The sequence below is a fragment of the Chamaea fasciata genome, unplaced genomic scaffold (assembly GCF_029207755.1).
Source record: "Chamaea fasciata isolate MVZ Bird 193981 ecotype frontalis unplaced genomic scaffold, bChaFas1.0.hap1 SCAF_2, whole genome shotgun sequence".
Lineage (NCBI taxonomy): Eukaryota > Metazoa > Chordata > Aves > Passeriformes > Sylviidae > Chamaea > Chamaea fasciata.
The window spans coordinates 91899069-91918330 of NW_027094087.1; the positions used below are offsets into that span (position 1 = coordinate 91899069).

The 19262-nt window shown below is 39.9% G+C and overlaps 1 protein-coding gene across 1 annotated transcript in view; it reads left to right on the top strand.

The window, feature by feature from the left end:
• COL4A1 (collagen type IV alpha 1 chain) overlaps window positions 1–19262 on the top strand; it is a 122035-nt gene that overhangs the window by 80661 nt on the left and 22112 nt on the right. Inside the window, exons 20-37 of the mRNA XM_066176772.1 lie at window positions 18–53; window positions 1584–1748; window positions 3628–3723; window positions 4854–4937; window positions 5695–5765; window positions 8737–8928; window positions 9782–9950; window positions 10304–10396; window positions 10495–10599; window positions 12104–12201; window positions 12507–12657; window positions 12994–13107; window positions 13511–13678; window positions 14238–14327; window positions 14900–15052; window positions 17766–17864; window positions 17956–18045; window positions 18898–19037. Of these exons, the coding sequence (XP_066032869.1) occupies window positions 18–53; window positions 1584–1748; window positions 3628–3723; window positions 4854–4937; window positions 5695–5765; window positions 8737–8928; window positions 9782–9950; window positions 10304–10396; window positions 10495–10599; window positions 12104–12201; window positions 12507–12657; window positions 12994–13107; window positions 13511–13678; window positions 14238–14327; window positions 14900–15052; window positions 17766–17864; window positions 17956–18045; window positions 18898–19037 (2114 nt within the window). The remainder of the gene's footprint in view (window positions 1–17; window positions 54–1583; window positions 1749–3627; window positions 3724–4853; window positions 4938–5694; window positions 5766–8736; window positions 8929–9781; window positions 9951–10303; window positions 10397–10494; window positions 10600–12103; window positions 12202–12506; window positions 12658–12993; window positions 13108–13510; window positions 13679–14237; window positions 14328–14899; window positions 15053–17765; window positions 17865–17955; window positions 18046–18897; window positions 19038–19262) is intronic.

The window sequence follows — 19262 nt, forward strand, 5'->3', positions numbered from 1 at the left end:
ATCTTCTCTTTCTAAAGGCTTCCCTGGTGCACAAGGAATCCCAGGACCTCCAGGTATGAAATTATGACTACTGATTTTTTCACATTTGTCATATGTTGTGTGAACAACCCTGAGGGATAGTCTCCTTAGCTGCTTTCAGTTACTGCCTGACTTCCTGAGCACCCAAGCACTGACCTCTCCAGGGGTCTAATCATCCCTGCAGACCCTTCCTCTAGATTGCTTTTCTCATGTCTCTGATGTGATCAGCTTTGTTCTTTCTGTTCTGCTCTGATAACTTTCTGCTGAAGTTGAAATTGTAGTACAGTCCATCAGAGACAGCCCAGAGAGTATGACTCCACTGGGCAAGAATTGTTAAATGTGAATGTGTGTGAGTGTGTGCACATGTACCTGAGTGTGTGTGCTCGTATGTAGGTCATTATCTTGCTCTCACTTCAGCTCTGTATGTGTTTGTATAATAAAACAAGGTTTGAAGGAAGAAATAAGACCTAGTCGGTCAAAGTCAATCCTGAAGGCTTCCTGCTTTTTTGACTATGTCTCTTGGTCTGATAAAGGTTATTTCTTTTGCCTACAAATGCTGTCTTTTTCAGAGCCTTGACATCTTCACAGCCTTGGTAACACTGCTTTTATGTATATAAGTACATGTACACATGTTTGACCTGCACCATGATATTTGCTTTTTAAAAATTGGGCAAATCATCTGTGGAGACCCCACACTTAACACAGCCTGCAGTGGTACTACCATTACCTTCCTTCCTTTCATTTTCTATCTTGGCAGTGAGCTAAATATGAAATTCATGTGAGCCAGGGTCAGATAGTTTCCAGGAAAGTTTTCATAGTTTAGGGAGAAGATGCTATATGCCACAGGCTGTAAGGATAGCTCTTAGTCTGTAATTACCCTACAGAAACTGAGCTTTTTGTGACTTCCATATCTTCCTGCAGTGTTGCAGGTGACTCAAAATGTTTTAGCAGTCAAGAGTAGTGATGAGCTGTGAACTGAAATAAATCATTAAAATATGAAGACCTGTGTGACTGTACAAATAGCTGAAAGGAGATCTTAACTGGGGTTTTTGCTAGTTGTTTAGCAGCTTCTCTTTATTGTCTGTTATTCGCTTATTATTCTTAGAAACGATTTTGTTTTTAGCATTCCTTAAATCTGCTAACATTGTTGAGTACTTGTTTATTGAAGTTATCAGACATGCCCTCCCTTTCTAGGTGTGTTTTAGATTTAGTTTGTTATGAGGTAAGGAAGTGTGTAATAGTTTCTAGATGGAATAGCTAAGTTAACTTTAGTCTTGCCACTATTTACTACACAGCAAAAGTGTGTCCAGCTAAATCTCAGAAAAGCATTTCATACAGATAAGGTGTGTTTGTCTAGGGACTTAAGAGAAATGAGTTTCTCTCAGCTGTAGTGAGTATACAAACTCAATTTTTTATAAATCACCAGTAATTAAAATACAGTCCCTTTTTTCTTTTGCACTAAAATTTCTCCATTTCTCTCTAAAACCCTGTGAAATTTAGTAAGTTGATAATGTTGCTGTCTTTTCACTTGTCATTTTTACATGTATGTTTTACTCTGCCCAAAGGTCGACCAATTCCAGACAGGGTAGGATCACCTGGTGTCCCTGGAGAGAGAGGTGAAAAAGGTGAAAAGGGTTCTCCTGGATTCCCTTCACCTGGAATCCCTGGAAGAGATGGTTTCCCGGGTCCCCCTGGGTTGCCTGGCCCACCAGGACCTCCAGGCAGAACAGGTAGGTAAAGCCCTGGGTTGCTTTTCACATTGAAGACTCATAATGCACATTAGAAAAAAGAGACAAGATTATAAAAGCTATTATCAGGATGCACATGTGTCATGGAAGAAACTTACCTGAGTTGTTGATGAACCAACAGTTGCAACCACTGTTGCATAGTGCAGAGAGCCACTTTTTTCCTTACTGGAAAAGGACAAGGATTCTGTGCTAAATAAATACTTTAAAAATTTCTACAAAATTCATTGTGAATTGTTAGAATATAACCAAACAATTGATCTTTATTCACATTAATTTGTTCCATGTCTTGTTGTGCCAATGTAGTGATATTTGTGTATTTTCAATTAAAAAACAGCAGATACTAATACTGTTCTTAGCATAAAAGGTTCAGTGTTAGGATTTACAAGTCTGCAGTACCAGCCTGGGTAACAGATTGAACAAGTATGAGAACGGCAGTTTGAGGTTCTAGTTTGCCAGAAGTTATTATTTTAAAATAAACTTATCTTAGAGGAGAATGTGGTCATAGAAAATCTTGGGTTCGAAGAAACCATAAAGATCATCTGGTTCGAGCCCCTCAAGCACAAACAAGGATGCCACCTACTAGACCAGGATAAACACCTGCTTTATGGAGTAAATGAAAAGCCAGTAATGATGTGACAAGTAAATAATAACATCAGTAGAAATGATAACAACATTACACACATTTTATTAAACTGTGATGAAGGAATTTTTAAGAGAAAAAATAATTTTCCTCTGCAATGAAGCAATAACCAAGTACATTGGAAGTGGTCCATGCTAAATAGTTCCTTACAACTGATGTTTTAACTCTGATAGAAAACTTTTGCTATAGGTGATACTGATATTGTCAGTTAAATTATCATTTCAACATAAGAAATTATATCCCTATTACAACAGTTAAGGTACTCCAAAGCTTTTGAAAGAAATATTACTCTCTATGGAATTCCTAAACCAAAGATACTTTGTTCAAAAACAGAGGAAGATGCCTGGTTGTTGCTGTGTTTGCCAGTGAAGTGGTTTAAAATCCAGCATGTGCAATATGGAGTTAAGTGGCTAAATCTTAAATTTTCCTAAAAATAAGAGCAATTCCTATTTTTCATACAAATTATTGTCATTGCTTAATTCTGCTCCTTCCCCAGATACTTCTTTAGCCTTCTTCAAGTACGTAATGGGAAGCAATTCTTTTTGATTTAACTTGTTTTCCAAACTTCACATTAGCATTTTGACTACTGGCTTTGGCCGAAAGAATGTCATGTTACATTGGGTCAAATCCTGCATCATACCATCAAAAAAGAACAAGCATTATTTATATTCTTGTATCAAGCCTGATAAATATTCTCATTTGTTATCTATTTCAGATCCTAACATATGAGAGGTTTGTTGTTTTCAGGAAGTTTGATCAGTGTGAAGAAGTTAAATAGATGTTGTCAAGCTGCTCTTACCTTGGAAGTTTCCTAAAATGTTGAAAAGAGAAATCAGGGTACAAAAAAACATTCTTAATGAATTTCTTCAAAACATCAATACTCTCCATTCTCTTCAGGGTCAAAACATCAGTTTTTCACCTGTGATACTTTTCCAAGCTGAAACTTAAAATGAAAATAGATTTTACGTTGAAATTGTTTGTAACCTCATTATGGCAGAGCCTGTCTTTTCTCTATTATTCTCAGGGTTTCTTAAGCAGTGTATATGGAATGAGAATACAGAATCCCATTTAATTTTTTCCAAGTAAATCCAATAAAGGGGTAAAATACTATCCTGACTTACCACTTTTCATAGGTAACATTTCAGGTGTGATATGAATGCAACCCTATAATGGAAACTTGCACTTGTCAAAACAATATCCTTTATTGCAATTTCATTTCAGATGGAATTGATCAGTGTCAGCAGGGAGAACCTGGTGCACCAGGTAGTCCTGGACTTCCAGGAAGAGATGGATTTCCAGGAGAGATGGGAGAGAAAGGTAATAATATTTTGAAGTGATTGTATTCTAATGCTTAGTAGCCTGGAGCTTGGGTGTGTAAGGAACCTGAGCAAATTAGACTGGATCCAGAGAAAGTTTACTTAAAGTTAATTAAATAGTTCATAGACATGGAAGATGTTTCTTGACTCTCTGGTGAGTAAACAAGGATATTGTGTATTGAATACTATTGTGTATTGTGTGATTTGAACTTCTCTTGGCCTGCTCATTGCTGAGAAGTGATAAAGGATGGCCTAGGGCTGCAAGAGGAGCAGAAGGGGTTGAGTATAGCCCTCTACAATGTAAATTGAGCTGTTCAAGGCAATTCAGGGCAAATCTGAGATGCCGATTTAGAGGGGGCAGAGAAGTTGAGAATGAAAATGATTTACGAATCGTTGCCATGAGTATAATTGAAGATAAAATTTTAACATCTATAAACAACCTTAAGTTGGACATTCGGAAGAATCTCTTCACAGAAAGGATGATTGGGCATTGGAATGGGCTGCCCAGGGAGATGATGGAGCCACCATCCCTGGAGGTGTTTAAGGAAAGACTGGATGTGGCACTGAGTGCCAAGGTCTAGTGACGTGGTGGTGTTTGGTCATAGGTTGGCCTCAGTGATGGCAAAGGTCTTTTCTGATCTAACTGTGAGATTCTGTAAATAGGAGAGTCAACCACATATTTTAGCAGCATTGACGAAATGAACATTTAAAAGGAAGAGCTGCACTCATTTACATGGTGGTTGCTCCTTTCTTATCTCGTTCTGTTTACTGCTGTTTTGCAAAATTACAGTGACTATGGAAGTTATCCTTTTTCTGCATTAATAATTTTATTTTGTCTATACCCATTGAATATTTCTTTTCTTCTTTTTGATCCTCTTCAACCTGGTCCCCTTTAACCAGTCTCCTAAATATTAACCCTAGGATAAGACTTACATTGATTTTCATGCCATTCCTTTAAAAATTCTAAAGAATTTTGAACTTCAACTTGCTGATATTTTCTCCTTGAAGCATGAAATTAGAAGTAGCAATTTATTTAAATATTAAATTGATATTTGCCCTGAATCCACCTGCCTACAGTTGTCTTGAATCTTTTTGTTGTTATTCACATGCTTTGTTGTTTTCTTTTTTCAGGTGACAAAGGTGAAGCCTGTGCCTTGTGTGATAAAGTAGGACCTCCTGGACTTCCAGGACCACAAGGGCCACCAGGTCCAGCAGGTAAAAAACTCCTTAATTACCCAAGAAAGTGCTATGTAGGCTAAATTCTAAAAAATGCAACATACATAATAAAATTAATTACATTTTGTCCCACTAATCAAATTGTTTGTGAAACTAATGAAAGAACTAATGAAAGGAGGGTGGCATAGTCCTATTTTTGGCCTGATTCCAGATTTCCAATACAATCAACCAGAATTACCAGGGAAGCAGAAACTGTCCACAATGAAGGGTCTTTGCAAATTGTGGCCCAAATATTTTCACAGTGAGAAATAATGTGGGAGCCATTTGCCTATGTGCAAATAGTGGGTTTGACAGTGACCCGTACAAATTTTTTTCCAATTGCAGACCTAAATTCTGTGGCCCAAAAAAAAAAAAAAATATATATATATATATATATATATAATTTTTTTTGCTACCATATGAGAGAAGTGCCACGTGCCAAAAATTATACCTAATGTTTGTTCTAGTATTGTTCAGAAAAATGAATGTGGTTTTGGTAGTTTTGGTTCTGCATTGTTTACATGAATTGGTAAATTCATTCCTAAGTCAAATGAATCATTAACTTCCAAGTTTATGAATGCAGGCATACAACACAAGTGCATGAATCAAGACAGCTTCACTGGCTTTAGCAGCGTTATGGTGGTATAACTGGGAATGGAATGAGACACTTTAAAAGGGATCACAAAGAATTCACATACAATGAGCTGTTTGTAAAAGCATTTAATAAATTAGGCCATATTTTTGTCTCTCTGAAAAGGTTTTCCAGGGCAAGCAGGTTTCAAGGGTGACAGAGGCTTACCTGGACTTGATGGCCTTCCAGGGGTACCTGTAAGTAATGCCTTGCCAAATAGTACTTGTCCTGCTAGGCATGTGATGAAAAACATGTGATGATCAGTGTATCAGTGTGGTTGTATAACAGTTCTGTTTAAAATCAAACAAATAGAACAAACCCAAAACAGTGCACTGATATGATAAAATTAGGGTTAACTATGCCTAATAAAGTAGGAAGAAGTGGATTTGAGCTGTAAGAGCTAAAAAAGAGCTGTCAGATATTGATTATATTTCTGAGTTTATCCATCATAAGAACTCAGCAGGACACATGACCTTCTGCCTGAGCAAGCTAGGCAGCGGAGCTGGCTAAAGAGTAGGATTTCTCCGGAAGCAGATGCAGGTATTCCCTGACCTGCTTGTTAATTGTTCCAGTAACATTCTGCTGTTGAGTACAAGTACATTGAGAGACAGACAGTGCCATCTAGTGTAGTGTAAGCAATCTAAGGTTAGCATGCTGCATACTGTGCCAGTTCTGCTGAATTTTGAATCACAGAATAAGAGAAAATGCTGAATTGGAAGGGGCTCATCAGGAACATCGGGTCCAACTCCTGGTCCTGTGAAGAACATCCCAAACATCACATGATGTACCTGAGAGAGTTGTCCAAATGCTTCTTGAACTCTGTCAGTCTGTTGTTGTGACCACTTCCCTGGGGACCCTTTTCTGATATACAACCTAAACCTCCTCTGACTCAGCTTCATGGTGTTTCCTCAAGTACTGTCATTGTTCAGAAGAGTGAAGAGATCAGTGCCTGCCCCTACTTGACCCCTCATGAGGAAGTTGTAAACTGGTATGAGTTCTCCCCTCTGTCTCCTCTCAAGGCTGAACAAATCAAATGACATCAGCCATTCCTCATAAGGCTTCCCCTGCAAATTCATCACCATCCTCGTAGCCTTCCTCTGGGTGCTCCTCAGTAGTTTAATGTCTTTTTTGTATTGTGGCACCAAAAACAGTGTTCAGGGTGAGGCCACCCCACAGCAGAGCAGAGCGGACAATCTCCTCCCTTGCCCAGCTGGCCATGCTGTGCCTGATGCCCCAAGACAGGGTTGGCCCTCCTGGCTGCCAGGGCACTGCTGACTCATGTTCAACTTGCCACTGACCCCTGGGTCCCTTTCTATGGCACTGCTCTGCAGCCTCTCATTCTCTGGTTTATCCACACATTCAGGATTGCCTCATCCCAGGTGGGGAATCTGGCACTTGCTCTTGTGCTGGTGATTGCCCATCTCTGATTTGTTGAGGTCTCTCTGCAGGGCCTTTCTGCCCTCAAGGGAGCTGACAGCTCCTCCCAATTATTGTCACTGGCAAACTTACTTAGTATTCCTTCAAGTCCTGCATCCAGGTTGTTAATGAAGATTTTGGGAGGTGTCTGCAGTATATTCTGGAAAACACAATTAGTAAAAAAGAAAGTTAAATACTTTTGAAGAAATAAAGAAAAACTGTGAAAGTGAGTAGCATCCTAATAGAATTACTTGTAAATTATGTTAAGGCAGCACAACATGACTCTCCAGAGTAAGGCCAGTAGCAGAACTGCCATAGTAAGTGCAACACTTGTCTAAAATGTAACACAAATGACTCCTAGGTGAGTAGTGTACTACCGCAACTACATCTGACCTTGTCAGAGTCCATTTAAGTGCCCATATGGACACTGAGGTTTCCTGTGAAAACCTACCTCAGCATACATATTCCTGTAGCATAACTTGGCTTTTGACACCATTCCTTGTGTGAGTAGACTGAGTCTTCCCAGATCTCTTCTCCCCAAAGCTGCCTGTTTCCTTACAGCTGATCCTTTCTGGCAGTGTAACTTCTCAGTGACATTCCCGTGCACTGGTTTATCACACAATGGGGTTATGCAAGCTCCCTCTACCACCAGTGGTGAGAGAGAGGTACCTTTAGAAGTATAAAAACCACAAACCACTTGAATGAATTCATTACTCAAGGAATCTGTTTCTTTCCCTGGAGTATAAATAAAGCCATGCTGCCTGAATTCAGCCAATGAAAGTTGACTAAGATGAATTCTTTATTGCTGCCACAATGAACTGCATTACCCAGTGACTGAATGTACTATAATATCAATGGGATCCATGAAAGAAAGAGTGGGAAAAAAATGAAAGACGTTCTAATGTATTTAAGCTTTTTTGTTGCCTGGCATTTGTTCTTGGCACCTGTTTTGCCACACCTTTATATTTTACTTTTATTGCCTCGTAAGTGCTATTCATGTCTTTATTCAGACAAGGATTGGCTCCTGTTTGAGTGCTTTTAAACTTGTTTTGCTCCACAAAGTTCAGCCAGGTGGTGATCCAGCATATAATTTAACTTGGAAAAACTACACAGAGGCCAGCCTTGCAAGCTGACATTGCTTACAGCCATGCCGGAGCATCGGCGTCTGATTCACAATACTCCAAGGCTAATGAAAAGATTACCATTGACCATGTTCTGGTTCAGGTTGAAGTGGAGGGCACACATGAGCTGTACCTAGTGGACATTGCCCATGAAGTTTGTGTTTTACTACCCGAATGGGTAGCTCTGAGACTGTTCCCATAAGAAAAGTTGGTTCAAGTCCTAGAAAATATTTAGGGGAAAAATTGAAATTCTGGAAATCCTGTAGGTATACCACTAGGTAGGTAATTTTTTTCCAGAGGAGGCTACAAAACTACTTTCTGAGCATATGCATAATATTCTGATATTACCAACTGACTGTGTCAGCTGTTCAAATTTGATGAATATTAATAATGAAGGAACACATGTATTCACATCCGCTGAATGTCATGAATAAATTACCCAAGGGAGAAACTTTCTGCTTCCAAGACTGGAAAATATCTTGGAAAATATTCTCATTTGACCTCCTCAGTCAATGACCTGGTGGTTCCCTTGATTTGGATTTACACTTCAGTTTCTGGAGGTTTACTTTCTTTTTTATCAGTTGAAGGGTTTGTAGGGCAACTGATAACATCTAAATTTATGTAATTTCAGGGCCCCCCGGGCACCCCAGGACTTATAGGCAGCCCTGGACCAAAAGGAGAACCTGGAGATTTTACTTATGATACTATTCTGAAAGGGGAAAAGGGCGATCCCGGTTTCCCAGGACAACCAGGTATTCCTGGAAGAGAAGGAAGGCCAGGGAAAGATGGATTTCCAGGTCCTCAGGGTCCAAAAGGAGTAGCGGTATGTTTGTTTCTTTATGTTTACGTATTGTCCTACTGCGTATTTATTTATGTTTACTTACTGTGCTGTACATTCTGTCTTTCAGATCAGAATTCACATGCTTTTGTGCCTTATACATGCTTTGTGTTTATTTGCCTCATTCATTTTTCTACATGTATTTCTTACCTTGACTAGTACATTCTTCCTCAGAAGGTTATTCCATTTCCACTGGATGTGAAAGTGTGAGGAAGTGAGGAAGACAGTTCTTCAACAACAGACTGTTTTAGAGCTAGGTCTTTCAGACCACTTCTTTTACATGTCCTGCAAATAAGTGTTCTGACTCAAATGCATTCAGTGTGTCTTGTTACTTTCAGGACTATAGAGAAAACGTTCAGACATGGACAGTAGTTTTATTCCTTTCTGCCTTTCTCACAGCTTGATAGTGAGAACTAGTGTGAATGATTTAGCTGGTATTTGGAGATGATTGAACAAATGCAGTTATCCAATTAGAAATTGTAAAGACAAGATTCAAGTCTGTTATAGCACATTTCTCTTCTTGTGCTAACAAATGCTTCAAAATCTTGCACAGATAGAGTTCAGTTGATGTGGATATGGAGCTGAATGCTCACCTCTGCTCCCAGATCCTCTACTGGAAACATGGCCCATATGTTACAGTTAGCTGCATTGCTAGATGGGATTTCCATGTGCTATTCCGCATGGAACCTAGTTCTGTTTCATTGAACTCAGTAGAAAAAATCCACTTTCTTCAACATTAAAGATACCTGTGCTAAATCCCAGTTGCAGAATATTCAGAGATGATGTGTTCTGTCTTGCCCACCAGGCAAGAAGTATACTTACACTTTCCAAAAATTAGGGTACAGCTGGCTTGAAAGGAGAGCGTGGTCCCCCTGGCCAGCCTGGATTCCCTGGAGTGCGTGGTGAAAGAGGTTTTCCTGGCCCTCCTGGAATAGGTGCTGCAGGATTACCTGGTGAAAAAGGAGACAGAGGCTTTGCTGGAACCCCAGGTGTACCAGGACTTCCAGGTAAGGCTATAATGTTTTTTAAAAAATACAAAAAAAATTTAAAATTGTGCCTGTTAAATGGTACAGCCTAGAGGATCATCAGAATTTAAGCCTGAAATTAAAATACTTTCTACATTAAATCAGTGTTCACTTTCAGCAGTATAATTGCAAAATTTTGAGGGCATTTTCTTGAAGAATTTGCTAGGTGAAATGGGACAGTTTGGGTTCATCCTAGTTTTTCATGAATCTTCTACTAAAAAAAAATTCATTACAAGTCACTTGTAATGGTATGGATGAACTGATAATGCTGTCAAGGTAGAACTCCCTTTTTATTTCATCAGTTCCCATACTTTAATACAACTTTACATTTACAGGAGCAAAGGGTGAAGCAGGACGAACTATATCACTCCCTGGACCTCCTGGGGCAGATGGCCTGCCTGGGCCACCTGGTTTCCCTGGACCTCAAGGTACAGCAGTCTGTTAATCTTTGTCTGATTATCAGGATGGTTCTGTTCCTCCGAAGTTAGTCTTTGTGTTAACATTTGTCTTGTTTTTATTTGCTAAGGTGACAAAGGAAATCCTGGGCTTCCAGGTAGACCTGGCCTGCCAGGAGAAAAAGGTGCTGTTGGGCAGCCAGGTATAGGGTTCCCTGGACCTCCAGGTCCCAAAGGTAAGATAAAGCTTAAAAATAAATCTAACAGAGCTGGTGTAACTGGAGTGTGGATGGAGGCCTCCACTGTCATCCTGCCATTGCTGCATGGGATTTGGGAGGTGCAGCTGAAGAAGTTCCCTTGCAAAAGTCAACCAGCACCACAGTGAGCATTCTTTTGATAGAGTTCAGCTGCACATTTGCTGCACACTTGCTTTGTGTAGTGCAGTGGAGCACCTACAGACAATGTCACAGCTGGTGCCAGAATAGAAAGTGATAGAGTACAGCATCTTACATTGCAGTAACTGAAGTTGCTGAGGTGAGATGACCCTTCTGAGAGATGAAAAACACTATTTAGTTGGTCAAAATAATATGCTGTCATAACTATAACAGTTGTGGACCAGAGCTTACAGCTCTGCTGGGTCTCAGACAGCTGAGAGTGGCTTGATTAGAATTTCAGCTTACTCAACCTAAGTGTAGTCTTCCCTCCATGGCCATTGTCAGGGTATGCAAGTAGCTTAGAGGGAGTCTAAATGTTTGCGATTTTTTGAAGATGTATTTCACAGTACTGCTGCTCATTTAGAACTAGATGACTGAACTTTCAGCAGTCACCTCAATCACCAAAGTTCTTTTGTGTCTTTGTTATTGTGTCTTATGATTCCACACACCAATGAGCTGGGAGGGTCAGAAATTTAATAAGGAGAAAGGGCATATTTTTCTCTGTAACCACATCTGGTTCCTCTGAGACTGCATTGGAACCTGAACAGAAAAGGCCCATTGTATCTGGAAAAGAATTGCTGTATGCACTTTGGTGCCAGATGAAAGAAATGACACATTAAATATATTTCTTTAAAGGACCCTTCCATCAACTCAGCTCTGCCCAGTGTCATTCTGGGGTCTTAGCCTAAAAGCTGGATTTCTGCCTGCTTCGTCTGAATTTGTTGTGTGTGTGCTGATGTTGAGTGAGTGCTATCTTCAAAGGATTTGCAGAATGTTGTAGGTATTCCTTCTTACATTCCCAAGGTGCAGTTCATGGACTAGCTCTGGCAAAGAAACTTTCTGTGTGAAACCCACAGCAGGACACATAGAACGTGTTGCAAGACATATACTGCACAAAAGGCGTTGTCTCACAGGTGGACTTCACTGTGCATCCCTCAGTCTGACACCCCACACATTAAGTTGCCTTTTCTGAAGAAGACTTTGGGAGCCCAGCTTTGCAGGATATTTCTCACGAGGGAGATGGGAGATGAAGCTGTAAGGCTGTTTATTTGAAAGGAGACAACTCAGCATTTATTTCTTCTGGGTGATTGTTTCTCATCAAAAGCCAACTGCTGAACAAAAGTCAGCATTTGAATCTTTGTTGGGGCATTTGCATACTGGCATGCCTAGAAGTTTGACTACCCAGATCTTTTTTGACACGTCCCTGTGAACAGTTCAGTTTAAAGGCTTACAGAAACAGCAGAGGTCACTTACAGACAGACACAGTAATGATGTGACTATTGTTTTGTTCTATTTTGTTTTATAGGTTTCCCAGGTCAGCCTGGTTCACCTGGTCTTCCAGGAACTCCAGGAACCCCTGGTCTGGATGGCTTGCCAGGAGTTCCAGGTTTACAAGGCCAAAAGGTAGATGTCAGCTGCTGATTCTGTTATCTGTGACTCCCCATGTTGACAGAAACATGTGCAAGGAAAACCACTTTAAAAGTTGGCCAAACTGCCTTTCATTCTATGTTTCCCACTGTGCAAACAGGGGAACAGAGTAGATGGATAAATGCTTGATGCTAACACTTTTAAAGGGCTTACAGCTTTTCCCTGAATTAATGTATAGAAGTCTACACATTGGGCCTATACTGCACGATTTAAATACATTTAGTAAATAATTTCTTGGTTTTGTTGTGTTGATTCCTAATCTGTCGTGTTTCTTCGGCTAGGGTGAACCTGGTGTAGGTCTACCTGGCCCTAAGGGATTGCCAGGCCCCCCTGGCCCAGCTGGTATCCCTGGAGAAAAGGGAAATCCAGGACTGCCTGGTTTACGTGGCGAGCAAGGCTTTCCAGGCATACCTGGACAGCAAGGATTCAGAGGTAACATCACTGGAAAAATGCAATTCTGTATTTGTATTTCTTTTTAAAGTCATTCTCCTGCAGATGCAGCAAAAAGTCTAGTCATCACTGAAATATCCTGCTGATATCTCAGGGAATTGCCTCTTTCCCTTCTCATTTTCTCCTACCTCCCACCAGTAGCAAATGCTGGCAGCAAAGAGCAGCCCTTCTTCCAAGCCCAGGCTTGAAGCTGTTGGCAACTGAGTGAGGTCTCCTTGGCCATGTGCTTCCAAAGCACCTTGTCTGGCACCTTCAGCAAGCAAGATGTCGAAGAGCATCAGGGAATGCTTGGTTTATATTTCACCCGTCTCTCTGCAGGTGACCCTGGTCTCCCAGGTCTCCAAGGTTTGCAAGGCCCTCCAGGTGCACCAGGGCTGGGCCCTCCAGGACAGCCAGGACCTGCTGGGCAGCCGGGACCCCAGGGACCACCAGGTGAGCAGAGAATACTCCCATGATGCTGCTTAAGAGAAGAATTTTGACATAAGTGGATAACACAGGTAAAAGTGTTGCTTGAGACCTTTTTGCAGTGTGAGGTTGATGGGGGGTAGATGGGGGGACATGCCAGTGGGCCTTCTCCATGTGATCCAAAATGTAGGGCAAGGCCTCCTGAGAGGATTGCTGGCATTTGGATTGGTCTCCTTGGGTCGTTGGTGGGTGATAGATAGATGTTCAAAGCCTCATTAGGAAATGAGAGGCTCTCTGCTGTCTGCCTTTCAGTCTTCATCCTCCATGCCATGTAATTTGTGAATCACAGGTAGACATGGTCACATATGTTTATTAATGGTTTTCCTTGTTTTTTGTTAAGGACTAATCCTGTATCTTCTGTTTTTCCTAGGATTTCCTGGAGTAAAAGGAGAAAGAGGCTTCCCTGGTGTCCCAGGTCTAGATATGCCAGGACCAAAAGGGGATAAAGGTAGCCCGGGCCAGCCAGGAGTCCCAGGCTCTGTGGGGTTACCTGGCCTGCCAGGTCCACAGGGGGCTGTTGGACTGAAAGGATCATCAGGTAAACACCTTGTCCCTCAGAAATCAGCATCTTTGACAAGTATTTTATGAAGTTGTGGTGTAGCACACCCTTTCACTCAGTTAGGAATTGATTGATCAGAGAGCTCAAGCTTGGGAAAACACATGGACTGGCATCAGTAAAGCAGCTGTGTGCACGTGTAACTGAACTGCTGCTCAAGTCCTTTCATGGGTCCAATCCAGCAGGTTGAAGGAACTACCCTTTCTCCTGTAATACTGAAAGGGGGTTATTCTGCACAGTTTTAGTGTCAGTGTATGGTTTAAATAATGCCTTTGTTAATGACAGCATTGTTTGCTGTAATAGGAAGTTTTAAGAATTTGTCAAAAACCCGTTACACACTGTTTTCCTGTGGTTTTCATAATACTGTTTTTACTGTTGTTTTCTCTATTGGGCTGTTTTAGTTTAATCATCTTCTTTGTCCCATTTTTCCTTAAGTAGTGCAGCTCCTAATATGATAGGCAGTAAATAATTCTGTTTCTTGTACTTGTTTACACTGCTTGCTTTATTTTTTTTTTAATTCACTCTTTTCCTTTGTCTTCAGGACCCAAAGGAGAAATGGGAGTTATGGGAACTCCTGGATTGCCAGGAACTCCTGGACCAGTTGGAGATCGTGGGTTACCTGGTGAAAAAGGTAAGAGAGAGATTTTCTCAAAATCAAAACTGAAACCCCACCTTTTCCGCAACAGAAGTCAGGAAATAACCAAAGATAAGGGGTACACTTGGCCTAAGGAATGGTTTATGTCAAGTAACTTTCCTCTAAGTTAGAAATAGTATAAAAGGCTGGGAGCAGTCACATGTTTGGGCACCAAGACATGATTTTTGATCCATTCTTCAACAACATAAGAGTTTGCTAGGTGTGGGGCTGCTATAGGTATTACTCCAAGAAAAATACACTGTTTGAAATTATTAAAAGCCAACAGGAAGGTCTTAATTAAAAGCCTCAGATAATGCTCTGTATTACTGCCAGACTCCTGTCCTTATTGTTTCATGAGTCTAAAATTAATGGCTGTGAAGTGGGAAAAATGTGTCATTTTCTGACAGAGCTATTGTGAAGTATAAAAAAAAGATCATAGGAGCTGTTCCAGAAAATGGTATTTGGTGCTCAAAATCTGAATAAATAGCTAATTGCATTTGTTATTGTCTACTAAATATTTTTGAAAAGTTTTAAATGCCCCTAAAACATTCAGTGCTGTCTCTTTATAGGTAGCCAAGGTTTCAAAGGTGTAATTGGACCACAGGGTGATCCTGGTGTTAAGGGAGATAAAGGTGAAGCTGGTCTCCCAGGAAAACCTGGAACAATGGACAACATGGACATGGTTAGCCTCAAAGGCCAGAAGGGAGATCAAGGAGAAAAAGGTAACTTTGTTCTCTAACTGGGAATAAGTGGAATTAACACTCATATATATACTACCAAGCGGCAGTACTTTGAATTCAATTTTGTGTTAGTTTTAGGCAACAGTTTTTCATGTAAAATTAAAGAGTTTCACACAGCAAATACAGATATTTTTCTGGTGCTTTTCAACTTTATAGAAAAAAAAAATTAATCACAGAACAAAAGGGTTTTGGTTAAATAGGAGAGGTTCAATTTCTCCTTTTATAATTGATTTTACCTCTTCAATCAGAAGAGTCTCTGGAAAGAAATTCTAAAAGAGCCTAGATCTTTCCAGAAGGGAAAAGCTATCTTTCATGTATAATGTAGTTGTGGCCATGAAGATGAACTGATAGTGTAAGTAAAAGGGTGAGCAGCCATTTTTGACATGTGTTTCTTTGTGAACTGAAGAAAATTCAGGAAGGAAATGCATTTATGCCACTGATACCAACAGATCAGCTTATGTCAGTTTAGAAACATTTGGAAGTATGCAGGAGAAAGGCAATCAGTTTTCTGTTTAGAAACTTCATGGTTATAGATTTGTTAGTTTTTTTAGGTAATACATTCATCTTAAATTATTAGTTTTACTGCTAATTGATAAATTAGTTGTTTGAAATAATTTTCTCTCCTGTATTTCTTTTTAAAGAAAAAAAAATCCTGTATATTTTGCATATTTTTCATATTTGCTCTTATTATAAATTCCTTCTTATTTAAAAACCCACAGTTTTTAATAAATGGTAACTATTTTTGTTAAAATAGGAGTGTAGAGCTTAGAAGGAAGCTGCTGAGGTCTTGTGGTCTTTAATTTCCATCAGCCAAATCCTTCGGGCTTTAATAGTACATCATGTTTTCTGAAACAATTATTGTTCTTTTTGCACTTTCTGATTTCCCCCCAGTTTGGCTGCATCCTTGTTGGAGTGCACATTGCTGAAACAAGCAAAGTACTTAGGCCTGGCTAGAATGAAATTTCCCTTTCTTGAAACAACAGCTGACTGAGTTAGTGATTAGCTATAATTCTTAGTCCCTTGGTTCTGGACTACTGCTTGTGTAATATTTTTTCATTTTGTATGCATGTTTTTGACTTCTCATCACACACGTGGTGCGTTACACTTCTTGATTTTCACTGTGATGATTTTCAAGCTTCACTCCAACTCTTCAAAAACCTTCTCTAGTCTCATCCTGTCCTCTTTTTAAGCCTTTCCTTCATCACTGTATTCTAGGGCAGACTCCTTTGCAGTTTGACAGTGATTCACTAATAACTATACTGTGTTGTATTTGAACTGTGGAAACAGGAGAATACCCCAGTCTTAGCTACCTCTTATCTCCATGTCCTGGCTAATTGTCAGAAGGAGATCTGGGCTCACGTGTTCTGGTTGGGTCTCAGAGAAACCTGGGCATGTGGGTAAGTAGTGCCTTGCAGCTTGGGCAGCCAGGGGAGGGCGTGAGCAAGCGTGGAGTCCATATGCCCTTCAGCTGAGATGCAACTTCTGAGAGTACTTTTAATGAAGCTCCCAGCCCATAAAGATTTCGTCTAGATTATTTTTTCTCATGTTTCTGATCTTGATGCATACAGTGGTATGTAAACTCTTAAAACCACATAGGTTGTTTTCACTATTTCCTTATCTGCTACTGGCATGTAGGATGATTAATTTTATTTTGTTTCAAGAAATCTAAATTAGGCACACTTGTTAAATGCAAATAAAGAAATCTTTGCTGAGGAATTCAATAATTTCTTTGGTTTTTAATTTACTAATCTCTCCAGCCGTAACAATGCATGCTTGCATACGTCTGTGCTCTATGTTTTCCTGACCACACACAGTCTACGAATTGGCCTGGCTCACACAGCCTGGAAGAGTAGGTTCCAAACAGATCCCAGCCTGCAAATTTCTGCTCTTTCATCATCCTCTTCATCCAAAAGATACTTAGTACTAGCAGAGAAAAATAATTTAGTTACATTCCATAACTTCGCTGATCTTTTGGCTGCTTTCATTCCTCTAGACATGAATATTACAGTAATGTTTTTAGAAGCTGCCAAAATACAAACTGTGCAGGGAACACACAGAATTTTGATGGCATATTATCAGTGATGCTTAATGAAAAATTCTGAGTTTGGACATCTTAAAATGGTTTTAATAAAAGCTGCTTACTTAAAAGCATTCAGTGACTTATCTTCAGTAACCTGTTGTCCTGCAGCTGTATGCAACACTAACAGAATTACTTATTAACAAAGAACATGGACATAAAGTTTGAGAAGAGGCACACTACAGAGTAAGAGATCAAGCCTTCTGAAGGTGCTTTAACATTAAATGGAACAGGGAAAACAGCAAATTTCTGGCTGTTTACTAGTTGTTCACATGTGCCTTTTTAGGGAGCTGAACAGTCAAGTGAATAATTTCTGTTGACACCTGTCAGCCACTTTTCAAATAACTCATTAATCTAACTCAAACACACGTTAATTTCAATTTCTCTTATAGATATAACTTGCTTTGTAATTTGCCCAGACACCCATAAAATTGCAATAGTTTTTCAGCCTTTCTTCAATACTTGCTCAATGGTTGGAAAGTTGTGTTTTACTCAGCCATTTCCTTGTTCAGCAGAGGGAAGCAGCAACGATCAAAATTAACTAGAAGGATTATTGTATGTTATTACAATAAATTGTAACAAAACTGATCTCACTGTGTTTTTCTTTTTGGTGTCCAGGGGACCATGGAGCAACAGGAGAAAAAGGGCTACGTGGGGATTATGGAGAGCCAGGAATTCCAGGGAGAGATGGTGAACCTGGTACGCCAGGACAACCAGGTATGTCTGAAGCTAACAGCAGGCAGACTGTTTGTCAGGTATTTTAAACCTTGTTAATGAATGAGATTCTTAATTTCTCTGTTGTCCATAGGACCAAAAGGTGATCAAGGCCCGCCAGGGTACCCAGGGGATCCAGGAGTTCCAGGACAAAAAGGATCGGTTGGTGAAATGGGTTTGCCAGGTATTGATTGCTAGGAATTTCTTCTTATTTCTTCCTCAAGTTAATATAGAGTATTATGAGAAACCTGTATGGAATATCTGTTGGTATAGATCTACTAAACAGTTGCACTGTTTGCAGTGACTGAATGTTAGGCTTTTGGGACATTGCTTTTCAATCCTATCGTGATATACAAATAATAGGATGGTTTCTTAAGTTTGTATGTGCAAATCCTTTAGCTGGATGTTTAGGTTTTCTGTATTAATTTCAGGCAGGCAGTTTTTTGAGTGGTGCCTGTTTGTCTGTCTCTGTCTCTGATAGTCTGTGAACTGCATTAAGCTTCTTGTATATTTTCCCCCTTCTAAAAGGTTTGGTGAGTTGCTGTGTACTGAGTGTCAATTATTAACTGTAGGGGTCTGGGAATAATGTTGTTGGGGAAGGGATTGATAAAGGATAAAATCAAGAAGAACTTGTAACTCAACATGAAAACTTTGGGTCTCCATTGGAATGGCCTTGTGTCTAGCATATTTAGGAAATCAAACGTGAAAGTCTGAAATGGTAAATGAAGACAGAAAAAACATGCTGCAGAAGAGTCACTTTGTCAGTGTAGTACTATTAGAAATTATTCAAACAAAAATAAAGTTTTATTCAGTTCATATTTTTAGCAAGATCTTTGTTTACTCTGAATCCAAGTTCATGAGCATCTCCTGTGAGTAGAGTTTATCATCCTATAAAAAGTCCCATTTAGAGAGTGAACCTCAAAAGAAAATTTACTTTTATAGCTCTGAATAGCTAAAGCAATGCTGAAACATCACTGTCAACGCTGCTAGGGGACCACTGGTTTTGATGCACCCATTTTTCCCTTCCCTTTACTAGGAACACCTGGAGAAAAGGGTCTTCCTGGAGTACCAGGTTCACCAGGCACACCAGGGTTCCCTGGGCAAAAAGGTGAAAAAGGAGACAAAGGAGCACCAGGTTTTCCTGGAATTGGCTTTCCAGGGGCTCCTGGTGAGAAGGTATTTATACCCCTAAAGATTTGGTTATCTCTACCAAGCACTTGAAAAGATGCTGTTGGCCTCTAAGCCGTTTTGTTATATTTTCTATTATGCTGTTCTAACTGCCTTATGAAAAACTTTAAAGGTGTGCATATGTTCAGATTTAGATGCATTTTGTTTGAATGGTGGAACCAATATCTCCAGAGTTCTTTCTTGTTATCTCTTCTGAAAGTAGGCTAATTCACA